This window comes from Stegodyphus dumicola, chromosome 2, assembly GCF_044657685.1.
Source record: "Stegodyphus dumicola isolate Sdum_Otavi_A_Nest chromosome 2, ASM4465768v1".
NCBI lineage: Eukaryota > Metazoa > Arthropoda > Arachnida > Araneae > Eresidae > Stegodyphus > Stegodyphus dumicola.
Genome location: NC_140769.1, coordinates 21461111 through 21476505, shown reverse-complemented (window position 1 = coordinate 21476505; position 15395 = coordinate 21461111). Strand labels below are relative to the sequence as shown.

At 33.0% G+C, this 15395-nt stretch overlaps 1 protein-coding gene across 1 annotated transcript in view; it reads right to left on the bottom strand.

The window, feature by feature from the left end:
* Positions 1 to 1877: 1877 nt before the first annotated feature.
* Positions 1878 to 15395, bottom strand: part of LOC118189909 (26S proteasome non-ATPase regulatory subunit 11-like) — a 39944-nt gene continuing 26426 nt past the window's right edge. Inside the window, exons 8-12 of the mRNA XM_035360622.2 lie at positions 11148 to 11271; positions 10670 to 10795; positions 7724 to 7759; positions 2404 to 2455; positions 1878 to 2123 (exon numbers count right to left, since the gene is read on the bottom strand). Of these exons, the coding sequence (XP_035216513.1) occupies positions 1981 to 2123; positions 2404 to 2455; positions 7724 to 7759; positions 10670 to 10795; positions 11148 to 11271 (481 nt within the window). The 3' untranslated portion in view covers positions 1878 to 1980. The remainder of the gene's footprint in view (positions 2124 to 2403; positions 2456 to 7723; positions 7760 to 10669; positions 10796 to 11147; positions 11272 to 15395) is intronic.

The following is a 15395-nucleotide window of genomic DNA, read 5'->3' as shown; positions in this document are numbered from 1 at the left end:
AACTTTCACAATAAAATGAACAATGCAGTGCACTTCTGAGCAAACACTGAAACAGCAGATGAAACACTTTGCACTTGCAACTCTCCGCGAGTACCATGTGATAATTTGTTCTCATTTATCAAACTGGGTAAACACAAATTTCACTAGTGTCTTCGTTTGGATGATGTTTTTCCGGTGATATACATTTTGCTCTCCGATTTACATTGCCAGCGTTTTTGTGTGGAAGCATCTTATGACATTCAGATAATCTGGTCTTAAAAGATTTTTCACTTCCTCTATCCTCAAAAGAAGTACAAGAATCTATTTTGATTGAAAATAATACAATTTGACAACTTATTTATTGCTTTACACTAATAACCTCAAACAGCAACATTAAATATATAACGGTATACTTCCATTTCCTAGAAAAATAAAATTTTAGCCCCATGGAATGTATTTTCTACTTTACAAACACCAATATTTTTTCTATTTATAATTGAATATATACATCACTCTTCATTGATACTGCAATGCCAAAAAGGAAAAACTCTGAGGTTTTGTAAACTGGAGGCATAATATGTGACTCTTCATGTTTTTAAGTGCCTACCTCTAATTAAACACATGAAAGAGGTACAGTTTACATGATTAAAAGCCTGATCAAAAAATTTTTTTTCTGCCACAAGACAAATCACCCTGAAACACTGTGTTTGAAGGGATGCCTCGAGTTCATCAGTGTGCCATTCATGATCACATATTGCAAATACAAAGGCCCTGAATCTTTGAACTCAGATATTTTGGTTCGACTCTAGAAGATGGCTATATGTTTGTTCTGAAGGGTCACCACTGTTTGATGATGTGTATCACAGTGTTTATCAGAAAGATGAAGATCTCAAATGATAACAAGTGACGAGGCAAATTTCTACCTAGAACAGCAATGCACAGTAATAATTATGTTATTGCGAATGAATTTGCCTGCCATGTGGTAAACTAAACAGTATCTACACAAATCATCAGAAGGGTCTGCACAATACTGGACTTAGAGACAGGTGGCCAGCAATGGTTATTTCATTGAATTGAAGCCACTGCTTTCAAAGGCCATCATGGTTATACACCATAACAGCAATTAAGGCTAAAATGGACCTCTCCAGCAATAAGTTTTGTTTTCATTTCAGAAGCTGTGACTATTACAAGCTGGTCTGGAATCTACATGGCCAACATCATCAACAGACTTCATGAGATTGTCATGCTTCTGAAATAACACTTTGCAGCAGCATAATGTTTTTTAGTATCTGGACCCCTTTGGTCTTCCTTCCTAGTACAGATCAATATCATGTTGATTTGGATAAAGAGTCACTATCATCCATTCTTAAAAGGTGTTATATCAGCTACTTTTAAAAATGACTATACAAGATGGATGATGCTAGTACTGGATTAACTTGTGTGGACTTAACATGCTATCATGATCTGCCATTTCTTCAGACTTGCTTTCCATCAAGATTTGGAGTTTCATTGGTCAGATACTGAGAAAGGAAAAGTCAGATATGTTTATGTGTTAGCATCGACAAAAATATTTTCTAGACAATAATTAATCCTCTGATTGACAGCATGGCTTTCTGTGCATAGCTGTTATTCATACTGAAAATATCAAAATTATTTGAAAATTTTGTTGTCTTTTCTTATCATTTGCTTATGACTAAAATATGTATTGATTCTGTGATTTCAAATTTCTACGACCTTTCCATCTTAAGTGCCACAACTTCATTATTGAGCAAGACATATGGCATAGAAAAAATTAATACACATCTTCGCCATATTTACGAAATTACATATGCCAGGGCAAAGTTTATGAAAAAAAATTTACCTGTGTACATATTAATGCATCACTAAAAAAACTCGCATTCTCAGAAATATGTAATGCTTTATTTCATGAATGCTGTTATTTACAAAACTTTAATAAATATATTTTATTAAAAAACAATGTTTATGAACAGAAAAAAAAAATTATGTTAGTTTTTTTGCTTTCCGATAAATAGAATCCACAACTTTTTCAAGACAATGAATAGTTTCAAGGGCTGCTTCGTATGTTTTATCGCTATCAGATGCCTCAAAAATTATAAGTATACCTTGACCTTGATCAAGAATACCTGGAAAAAAAAAAAAAAAAGGTGATGGTTAGGGCAATTTAATTTCTTATATCTTTTTCATAAATATCATAGATTAGTCTATAGACAAAAAAATCAAGTTAAAATCTATGCCTGCAACTTAAGAATATAAATGCAATCAGCTACTTTAAAAATGAGGTGAAATAATAATCTTCAATTACAACAAAAATTGTAATGTTTTTAATGATTTCTCAGCTCTTACCATACAGCAATTTCAAATGCAAAAATGTAATTTATATTATTAAAAAAAAATTAGGTTTACCATTTAATTTCTTATCTAAAATCATCTGTGACATCTTCTTTTCTACAGTCGGCTGAAATAACCACAAAAGACAATTAAAAGAAGATATTTTAAACAAAAAGCTGCATATATAAAATTTCAAAATTTATACGCTTTTAAATACTTTCCCTTACAAAGCATAATAAATGCCTTCTTTCTATGTTAATAGAAAATTACAAAGTATTTTCAATAATAAGAAACTAAAATATTATAGAAATGACCATGAAACTGAATGTAATTGAGTTACATAACGCTAATGTACCATTCAGATAAGCGTGCAGGCGATGACTGACGTAGATTCTTGTTGCTGTGATGATTCTTCTTTTTTATTTTTAGTTCATAAAATACACTAATGTGCCAGAACATCATGACCATCCCCACACTTTTCAATAAACTTGTTTGGATGACATGGAGGACACATGATTAAGTGGGAGCAGTATTTAACTGCTGCTGGAGAAGCTAAAGGATTGCGGGCAAGGCTAATAATCTAAGCGAATTTGAAAGAGGGCAGATTGTAATGGCCTGAAGTCTCAGAACGAGCATCTCCAAAACTGTATGACTGTTAGGTTGTTCATGATCTGCCATTGCTGGTATCTATGCAAAGTGGATAAATGATGGTGAAACCAGCAGTAGACAGTAAGGTGTTGTACGTCCACACATCATCAAAGAAAAAGGACGTTGGAGACTGTTCAACTTGGTATGGCAAAATCGGCACCATAGAGTATCTCATCAGCCCAATACAGTGCAGGTCCAAGTGTTTTAGTTTTGGAGCACAGTTCAGCAGACACACACAGCAGACATTCCACTCGTGTGCATCTGTTGACCAAGTGCCATTGTCAACTATGCCTACAGTAGGCCTGGAAACATCAAGACTAGACCTTGGATAAGTGGAAGACAGAGGCCTGGTCAGATGTATCACAATATCTCATTCATCACATCGATGATCATGTCAGGGTAGGCCATCTTCCAGTTACTCCCCTCCGTACAAGGTCATACAAAGGCTGGTAGGGGTATTATGCTCTGGGGGACTCTTAGTTGTGGTAGAACAGACCATGAAAGCGGCTCACTATCTGAACATAACTACAGACCAGTTCCACCCTTACGTGGCATCTGTGTTCCCAACTGGACATAGTACCTCCCAACAGGACAATGGCACATGTAGCAACGCTCGAATTGTGTTGGAGTGGTTCAAGAAGAATAAGGATGAATTCCAATTAATGTCCTTGCCAGATTTTAAAGCTGATAACAGCACATTTGGGGTGTCATGGAGTGGTACTCAGAACTCAAACACCACCATGGCAAAATATCTTGACTTTGCCTGACTGGTTCTTAAGACATTTGGTACAACCTATCTTCAGCCATCTACCAAGAATTTGTGGCATCCATGCAAGGCGTGTTGCAGCTGTGTTACAGGCCAAAGGTTGCACAACACGTTTGTGAGTAAGTGGTCATAATGTTTTGGCTCTTCAGTGTACATTATTAGCTTAGTAATAACTCTATTAGTGATGTTTTCTCTTTATATATTGCAGTCCTATATCTATTAAGTGTCAGAAGCTCAAAAGTTCCTGCCCCTGCTTAGTGTAAGGTTCCTATTATCAACAATTATATGGATTTGCAATGTTCAACCATTTTCAAGAGGATTACAGGTGAGCATCTTACTGTTATGACTTTTGCTTTAAATGTAACATTTTTTAAAGTATAAGACATAGCTGCTGAAAACAATTTTGAAAAATTAAAATGAAAACATAGTTGAAAATGTTACATGTGATATCTTAGAGGAACATCTAAAAGTTTTAATTGAAGGGGGGAAAAAAGAATAAAATAAAATTCTTAGATACTCAAATTGAACATTTACTCTATATAAACTTAACTGAGAAGTAAACATTAGTACCGATTACGAAGAAAAATGTTTCGAATATGGTAATAAACTTAAACATTTACTGAAACAGAAGGAAACTTTAATAATTTGTTGACATCTAAAAAAATGTTAAGCACTTTGAATGATATCTTAGCTAAGAACACTGAGCTAACTATTTAGGTGAAAGATAAAACAGCTATTTTTTTACAGATCTACACAAGTATCTTTTGTTAAAAGAGACATTGTAGATAAACATGTACAAACTTGCCTAGATTACAGCATAACTGAACCATGTCTTTCCAAATACTCTAATCAAGTTGTAATAGTACAACACAAAGATGGTAGCCCTAGAGTTTGTGTAGAATACCACAAATTAAACAAGGATATATTTAAAGATCCGTATCTTTTACCGTTCATAGAGGATATGGTGGATAAACTTCAAGATGCTTGTACGTTCACTAACACTGATTTAAAAAAAATGCTTTCTTTTATATTAAATGTTGAAAAAACAGTTGACATTACACTTCATTTGCCATCCATAATGGACAATAACAGTTTCTACCTGCACATTTTTGTCTCTACCTCAACTTCTGTATTTTAAAGATTTGTGAAATCAGTTTTCAAGGATCTGATCTTGCAGGGTTATGTTTCACTGTATTTAGAGGATATCATAATTCCTGCAAAAGCTGAAGGTATTATGTTCAGATAGTCAGTACACCTGAAATCCATTTCTCAGTTGCTTCTAATCTAAATTTTTAAATCATAGAATTGAATTTCTTAGTCATGCCATCGAAAATGGTTAATTATTTTCATCTCCTCTTTAACAACTGCTGCTGTTAATTAGCCCAAACCTAAAAGTTACAAGTGATACTGAAATGTACACCGATGCCAATATCGACAGTTATGGTTATACTCTCTAATATGTGGTGTTGCCATGGAAACACCATATGAAGTTTTGTGAGTTCTGTGCATGTCCGCCTCTGAGGAGCTGCGGATGGGGAAGAGAATGGCGTGCATGTAGCGGCAGTTCCTTTTTCTCATCGGAATGTTATTATTGATGTGTTAAATAAAGTTTATATATTTTATACTTGTGTCTTGCCTCACCATAGAACCTCTACACATATATAAAATCCATCACTGATAACTGCTTACATTCTACTGACTGCAATGTCTTCAAAATGACTATGAACAAGAGACTTAAATATGTGAATAGCAAACCGTTCATTGATAGTAGAAGATTTTGATTATGAAACAGAATACTGAACAGGAATACGAATGACACATGTTGATGCACTGAGCATATCCCGTTATGGTCATCACCTAAGATAGCCTCATTTTGAAAACACTAAATGCTCAAAAGCATGATGATCACATTCGGGCTATCAAAGAAGTACTAAAAGTTCGAATTATTTGTTGCTTTAGAATCAAGGCAAACAATTCTAATTAAGGACACACATCTTGCTTCTAAATGAACTGAAGAACTTATCAAATATGAATTTTATTAAGACAAAATTGATAACTATATCGCAAATTGTATTCCTTGCATATTAATTAATCATAAGTGTGGAAAACAAGTTTAGTGATATTCTATACCCAAACAAGATGCTCCACATAATACATATCTGTTCCAAAATGCCTATAGATGGAGATCTAACGCATTTCTTTGAGTTAACGATTAGAATTTTGAATTGTAACTAGACGTACAGACGTAAGGGAGTTGCCAGCCCAAATAATTACTAGCAAGAGAGAATTTATGCTCTACTTCAGTAACATTAAATTGTAAATAAATTAGTTGTTGTTGTGTTTCAAGAGAATTTTATCGTCTATTATTTCAAACCTCAACCACCAAAAGAACTTGATTAACTTTGATGACAGTAACCTTTATTGGATTTGTTTTATATCACATCAATAATTTAGGACCACTTGCAAGTACTCATAAAAATTATAACCATACATTTACTATTATTGACTCATTTACAAAAAATTTTGCCAGTTAACCTAGACAATTATCCTTTGGGTATAACTTCAGATTAAGGTTTAGCATTTACTTTTAAAGATTTTCAAGATTATTGTTCCATGAACAATATGTAGCATATTCAAATTAATACTGGCCTGCCTCGTGCCAATGGACAAATTGAAATATTGTATTCTGTCGTAATTTCAGTTCTCTCCAAACTGTTGATTCAGAATACAAGAAAATGGTATACAAATGCTGGTAAATTTAGTAAGTCATTAATTCAACATGTTCATTAAGTATGAATACAACTCCATTTGAACTCAAGTTTGGAACTAAAATTAAATCTGCTAATCACAACAAAATTACAGAGCTGTTAAATGAAGAGGAGCAGTTGGATTTTGTCAGAGCTCGTGATGATCTAGGAGAGCTAAACAACAGTGCAGGCTGAAAATTGTAAAACCTACAATCTACGATGTAAATCATCTCGTAAGTTCCAGTGTGTGTGTATTTAATTATGGCAAAGCACACTAGGGCTATCTGCCTAAGGGGAGGGATGCCTTCGTGGAGGACTTTCTAAGGGGAACTGGCTCGTATACACATTACACATGGGGAAAACCACGAAAACACCCATGCAGCCAGCCCGTTCGCGGGATTCGAACCTCGGACCGAACTACCAGTGTTCAGCGACTTTACCGCTCGGCCGTTGGTGGGCCCTCTCGTAAGTTCCAGCTTTATGATGTTGTGACAATTAAACGTACACAATATGGACCTGGTCTTAAACTCAAACCCAAGTTTCTTAGACTGTACAAAATTGTAAAAAATCAACCCAAATGATACTTATGATGCTGAAAAATGTGTTTTCTTCAATAGATCTCTCAAAACAGCACGTTTCGAATTTTTTAAACTTGGACTGGTTCATCAGAACATATTACCTGAATTTTAGCACACATTTTCTCATACGAAATGATCGATACCTTGAAAGATTGAAAGGATTTTAACCCTTTCAATCTTTCCACTGATAATGATTCAATATTATTTCCATTTATCTGCTTGCTTTATATTTTTTCTTTAATAGTATTTTCAATGTTAAGTATCACTATCTACATTTGCAATCTGAGGGTAAATGGGAATGCAGGATGGCCATGCAACTGTGAATGTAAGTGCATTATGCAACGCTAAAGTGCTATCTAGATGATCACACACGTGAAAATATGGACGATTGATGCAGATGTTTGATACTGTGATGATTTTTTTTCTTTTCTTGTTACTTTTAATTCATGTAAATAAATCATTCTTTAGTACTAACTCAACGAGCATAGTGATGTTTTTCTTCTATATACAGTGGTTCTACAATATTATTTTGTGGCACTTGTTATCATTTGAACATTATAGTTTTGAAATAAGGCCATAGACATAATACACTACTTGTGATTATACATGCTATCAAAATTTTTTTTTTTATCAATTTAATCTTAAAATTTACTTACTAATGGCAAGCCAATAACTTTGGCAACATGCTGCAGCTAAACAAAAAGAAGAAAAAATATTGTTCTTAATTTATTTAACATAAAATTTTGCAGTAAGATACAAATAAAACAAAGAATATCCTTCAGCCAAAAACATATAATTTCATTCTATCATACACCTAGCAGTAGTGCATAGTATAGGCTGATAATATTAAATATTTTCTGATTACTCAGCCTATACTATGCACTAAATGACTTTTGGCAGAAAATTTACAGCTTATATTTTATCATATATTTAACAGTATTGCAAATAAATCTTTTTATTCTAAAACTGAAATAAGATTGTTTTCAGATGCTTAGTTGCCTTAAATGTTCTTCCAATGCATCTGTCTCAAATTTTGTATACATTTGTCACAAATACCTGAAAAGATATTTTATGCATGTCATAATAAAAAAAACAAGTTCTTTCACCATAAATTGTAGAGGCAGAACGCCTAAATTCCTATGAAATCACCAATAAATAAAATTAAAAAATTCAAAATGTTATATACAATGAAATATAAGATTATATATGCATAAGGCTTAAAAGTACCTTTACATTATTCAACTAATACTACATTAGTTAAATAATGTATTTAGAAAAAGTAAGAAGTAAACTGCAAAATGTTTGTAAAATCTTAAAATCTTTCTTTCTAAATAATCAAATTTTAGAGATGTACATTTTATGTAAACAAAAATATTCACTACATTTGGAAAATACTAAATTTAGTCTTTCATGGAGAAGAGACTATTTCAATTGTTTATAAGTAGTATTATATACTTTTTTATATTTATTTGGCTATTGATACATACCATAAAACCATAAATAATTTTACTAAAAACAATTTCAATGCTCCAAGTTTATGAGAATTAAACATTCAGTATCATCAAAATTTTTAACTAGCACTTGAAGTAGATTGGGTTAAATGCAGCTATGTCTCTCTTGAAAGCTATGTCTTTTTAAGTCTGCACTACCTACATTTAACATTACATATTGCAGATAAAGTTATTTCCCCAGTTGCAATATTTAGATGATAAACCCATTTTAAATTCAGAAGCAATGTTTTTTAAATAACTCATATGAAAGTCATTCATTCACTATATTCACAAAATGTTACAGCAGTAAAACAGTTTGTCACTGAACTTATGTGCAGATCAAGGTTACTCTAAAGATCATTTTGAGAAAGGAAAACTATATTTGTACATGACTGAGTTTAAATAAGTGATATTTCAGATGGTTCCCTATCTCTTCACTAACACTGCATATTTATACAGAAAATACAATAGAAAGATAAACTGTAACATTTTAGAAATACAAAGAATTAAAAAAATGGTTACACATATGCAAACAACACTAATAAATGAGCAAATGATAGGCTCGCATTTTTTAATAAAAACTTCACTAACAGTGGAAAATTATGGTACCTTCTGTTTCCAAATAAGGTTCCGTTTAATCATGAAACTGAAGACAAAAATACAATTCCATAAGAATGATATACAAATGCTTGCTCACTTGTGCTAGATAAATAGCAAGAAAAATGACATAACCTGTTTTAAAGACTGCATATGCACAATGAAAATGCACTAGCACATACTGCTGCAAGAATAATGGTGTTTATGAAGCAGTAGCAAAACAACAGCTAATACATTCCCATCACTAAAAAACGAAGCAATATTGATCCAACTCTTATGTTCACTTGGCAACAGTAAAGAACAACAACAAGCTTATAAACAAATTCTATTTTAACAGATAGAAGGATTCTAGTGAATAAAATCCAAAGTATGTTTCATTTCCAGTCGTAATTTCAGTTGAAATAATAACACAGCCAGATAGAAGCTTTTTTTCAGTATTACCACAGCTTAGATGTGGAAATTCAATAAAAAAGGACCATAAAATAAAAAAGTAAATTTCCATGTATAAGATGAGAATCTTTGCAATTTTTTCTAACCCTAAATTCAGGGGTTTGGCTTAAATATGGATTCGCTTATTTTGCAAAAAACACAGATACTTTTCTGTTAGCCATGTGCAAGTGATAAATTGTCAAATTAGCACTTTTTGATTTTGTTAGAATATATTTCTTACTTTCATGGAAAAAAATTAATTGAATTGTTTACAATGCTGGTTTGTTTCACTGTTGTCAAATGCAAAATCTGGTATTGGGAAAATTTACGCAAGGCTAATTTAAAATGATATCCTAGCTTTTGGTATCTCTGCTAATTTAGGATGTTTCCTTCTCCTCCCTTTAACTTGTTTTTTAGTTCGGAAAAATGCATGAATCCACATTGTTCTTATAACTTTCAGCAAACATGATGATCATCTGTGGTTTGGAATTTGCCATATAAGAATTTCTCTTCCCGCTCATCCTTCAGACAAAAATACCACATATAGTATACAAGACAGCAAATAAATAGGGAAAATGTGCCAGTTTCAGGTAGGGCTACAAGAGTTAAAATATCACCACTGTCACTTAACTTTACAGCATTCTCATTGGATACTACTCTACCCCTTTTACATTATTGGCAACATTTTGCCCTCATTATGACAGGCTTGCACTTTACAGGATTTTTTTAAAATTTCAGTTTACAGAGGTGTAAATTTTTGAAGAAAAAAGTAGTCTTGACTTATAGTAGGAAATATACAATATTTTTACTAGTTTTTATTTCAAAAATCTTTTGATTGCACCTCAAATCAAATTCACTTTCATTTTTTCTTTGTACATATATTATGCATATTTACAATGGAAAAAAAATATACAAAAACTTTTAATAATGCATGCAAACACAGCCTATTATTATTATGAAATTTTTAACATGGATCAGTTATAGATATAAACATTCTGCACATTACATTAAAATATTAAATATATCATTACATTTAAAAATTTATTTTAAATATTAATATTTATCAGGCTATGATTCATTACTTACCTGAACTTTAGAATATGGTTCAATGATCCTACATAAATTCTTTTCCAACATTGTATCATATAATGCATCTAAGTGAGCACGGATTATTGGATCTTCAACTAACTGTGCTTTATATTTCTGTAGTGACTGTAATTGGAATAAAAAGTGAAAATTAAGTGGATTCTCGCAATTTTATGAATGAAAACCTTTAATTATGCTTTTCAGAATTGAATGAAACAAAATCATTTCAATAAAACTTAATTAAAATAGATGAAAACACCACTAATGTTTTTTATATCATGAAAAGTAAAGATATTCTAATACTAACAGGCAGAGTTGCATTTTAGAAATGCATTTTTTAGAAGACAGAGAGGAGGTTGCACATCCATTAGAAATTTTAATTCTTATGATAAAATCAGTGATATTGATTTCGCTGCCCAGAAATGAAACTGGCAGCCAGTAATCCATAAACTAAATAAAAAACAATATAAATATTTACCTCTTGGAAGTCTGCTAAAGATCGTTTTGAGCTAGCAGCTGCAACTGCTTTCATTGCATCAACATCAATTCCTGCATACTTCAAAGCTAGTTTTCCCATAGTAATTGATAGAACATCACCTGGGCTGCAAAATAATTAACTATAATTTTAAAGTCATGCTGTAAAAACCATTTAAATATATTTAAATAAAAGAACTTATTTTAATCATGTTTTTTATTTATATTACTGCCACCCAGATAGGATAGTGGTTAGTGAATCTGACTGCCATATCAAAGGGCTAAGTTTCGAATGCTGGAGATGGCATGGATGTTTGTAAATATGCAGTATCCTTGCAACATGGGTTGGATACCCCCCTCAAGTAGTTATTCCAATCTCTTTTCGTATTATGGCTGATTCCTATCTGAAGTTGACAAAATTCAATTAACATCAATTCCTGACACCACAGATAGATGAAATAAACAGCAATGAGACAAGAAAGACAGGAGCCTTCAAACCCTGTTATTAGTTCTCAATACTCCCCCCCCCACAGCAAGAACATATGTAACAATGTCTGGTTTCTTTGTTTATCTGTTTGAGTCATTGAGCATTTATCTGTTAACTTCATTGAATGATTTTGATAACAAAGTCAATTAACATGGATTACTCATTTGTCTTGAAGAAATCTTATGGCAGCTTTTTAGTCATTCGGTAATTTCCAAATTGTGTGGCCCATCGTACTAAAAAAATGGCAAAAAAATGAGTCATGATATTTCAAACATTAAATTCTTGAGCCTTGATATTTGATATGTTGTTGTAGCATTGTTTTCTCCTTTTATCTTCATTTTTAACTAATGCCACTCTAACAGAATAGTACCTTAAATACTTTTATTTTCTATAATACTTAACTAGCATCATCTGCAAGCTTTACAATGGTACCATCATTGGCAGTAAATATATGTATGTATTGTGTTATGAGATTTGTTTTTACATCTAAGAATTTAGATAAATTCTGAATCTGAATTTCTAAGCATAAAAATATACAATATAATTCAAAAAAGAAAATTAAATTACAAAATTGAATTCACAACATCATAAAATTTTTTTTATGATTATAATATTTTTTTACTATTTACTGGTATTTTTTACTATATAACTTATTTAGCAATTCTTTCTCTATTCTTAATGAAATTGATCTCTATTACATTATACAGCTTACATAAAATTTCAAATATTCTTTCCTACCATACAAAACTGAACACACAGCAAATGGCCTAGGGGGGGGGGGATTCTGAAGATGGTGCATTTTGAGTACAGCTGAAAAATTTCTTCTATGATGGAGATAATGAAAAGAAATTATTTTTTTATTTACTTCATATTATTATATTCATATATAACACTAGTATAGTATCAACCAATTAAGTATTTTCATTATACATATATTTAGCCTTATTTGTAAGCTTACATGGATTTTGAAACTACACTCACGTTTGTGAAAATTGCAACACCAAGAAGGAATCGTCATAATTGAATGCAATTTAATACACAGTTGAGTGGTAGTGGTACAAATAAATGATTAAATGTTCAAAGCAAACAAACAAGAACAAGAGATCAGAATCAGTATTTTGTGTGGCCACCACGCGCCACAATAAGTGCTCCTACACGACGTGGCATGGAGTCAAACAAAGTTTGAATGTCTGACTGAGGAAGAGCATTCCATATCGTTTGTACCCGTACCCAAAGTTCGTCTGCAGACGCAACAGGACGAGGATCACGAGCAAGACGCCGACCAATGACATACCACACATGTTCAATTGGCGACATATCCGGGGAACACTCAGGCCAAGGAAGAAGCTGTACCTGCTGCGCTTCAAAGAAGGATTTAACAATCCGAGCAGTATGAGGGCGGGCATTGTCCTGTTGAAATACAGCGCCTGGCAAGCTTTGAAGGAAGGGAACAGCTTCGGGCTGTAGAACTTCACGGATATACCAGTTGCTGTTCAGACTGCCCACAATTCGTAGCAATTGAGATCGTCTATGATATGCTATGGCGCCCCAGACCATAACTCCGGGTGTTCGTCCACTGTGGCATTCGATAATGCACTCCGGAAGGTGGCGTTCACCGGCATAGCGTCTGACACGAATGCGGCCATCATGGTACCACAAATTAAAGCGGGATTCGTCAGAAAACACGACATGCTGCCAATCAGCACGCCAGTCTCTATGCTGATTGGCCCATTGTAGCCGCAGGCGGCGATGGTCGTGCGTTAGGGGGATCCTGTATAAAGGAGTCCGTGCGCGCAGTCCACACTGCAGCAGACGTCTATGAATTGATGAAGCACACAATGAAACACCTGTAGCTATTGGCCACAGTGCTGCCAATTGTCTAGAGGAAGCTGTACGGTCCGTCCGCGCCATGCGGACCAGGTGTCTATCATCGCGAGCTGACGTCACATTTCGGGGTCCACTCCCGGATTTCCGAGTTGTCCGACACTCGTCCGTCCACTGCTTCCAAACGCGCATCACTGTGCTGCTGTTACACTGCACACGAGAGGCTACTGCACGATACGACAATCCAGCTTCACGAAGGCCGATGATTCTCCCTCGTTCAAACTCTGTAAGTTGTTCAAATCTCGCTCTCTTTCGTCGACGAGGCATAAGTACAGATTGAGTTTTACCACTAGCAGATAACCACCGATAACCATACACGCCTCGCTACAGCCGTCTATTTATTCGGATCCATCAGCCGTTCAGAGGGCGCTGCTCAGCATACGCATGCGCTACGGATTTGCAATTCTAATCATTTGCATATCATGCGCTACTTTGCATTTCCTGAAAATTTCAGCTCACTCGCGTAAGTCCTTCATGGTGTTGCAATTTTCACAAACGTGAGTGTAAATTATAGTGCATAAAAGCAATAAAAATAGAAAATTAACATTTTAACTGAAAGTACAAAAACAAAATTGAAATCTACATTATCATTAACACAGCATAACAGAACAGAATTTTTTTTCTGATACATACAATACTTCATTTCTTACATTTGAAATCCTGATAAATTATTATTTAAAAAAAAATCACTTATTCATTTAACTTCAAATGATCTTCTTACTGGGATAACCAATCAGAGATAATTTTTTAAAAATTACTTTGCATTTTATTGCAGAAATAATAAAATATTTATTTTTATATAAATTCAACTCCTTTACCTGTCCTACAGGTGCATCTGTAAGACAGCTAAAGGATTGTTAATTTTTTCCGCTATTCAGATGAAACCCAATCTTGCTTATAGGATTTCCTTCTGTACACTTAATTTTGATTTCTCATTTAAAGGGGAAAAAATTGCATGCAATATAAATTTAGTGAACACATTTGTTATTTATGCCTTATATATCTTACTAGCAAAGCCACCTTCATAATAATATACATCTTTTATATTTATTTAATGTATCAAACAGGAAAATGTCATCACACTTTTTCAAAGACTTTAAGTAGCTCTATTCTTACAGAAACATTTGTCACTACTTTTTAGGAAAATTATAATGTTAATTTCCCCCACAAGATTGCATGTCTTTTTGAAAGCCTGAAAGTATTTTATAAAAGCTATCTTAAGAAATAAAACAGTAACTGTTCCATAAATAAAAAAAAAAAAAAAAAGAATCAGCTATTACTCATAACAAACAGATCAGACAAACGTTTTTGATGTTCTGATACAAAAACTCTTAATTTTTAATGAAGCTGGATGAGAAAAATTAAATTTTTAGAAAGGATAAAATATCTGGCAATTATGCAATTAACATGACAAATATAATCCATTTAAATGCTTTCCTTAAACTCATAACATATAAATGCTCCTCTGAAGCTACAAATAAGTGTGACTGAAATGAAAATCGACACACTCTTTTAAAAGACATGAAATATTAAGCTCATAAGCTATGCAAAGAGAAAGAATAATGATGCTTAACCTGTTTTGTTCCCAATGCACCTCTTTCACCATTGCTAGATTATTTCTTCCCTTCTCCCCAAAACTTGAAAAATATTTGAACATTTATTTAGAGTTTGATTATTGTTAAAATGTTTTTATAAGCTTAACATCAAAAAGTACAAAAGATATTGATAAATAACATAAAAAATAGTTCTTTTATATTCATAAACTAAATAGGTAAAAATGAAAGGCTCGCTGCAACCCCTAGAGAACCAAATACAAAACAATCATATTGATATAAGCCTGATTTCTACATACTTGCTGCATGTTTAAAGATGACTATACCC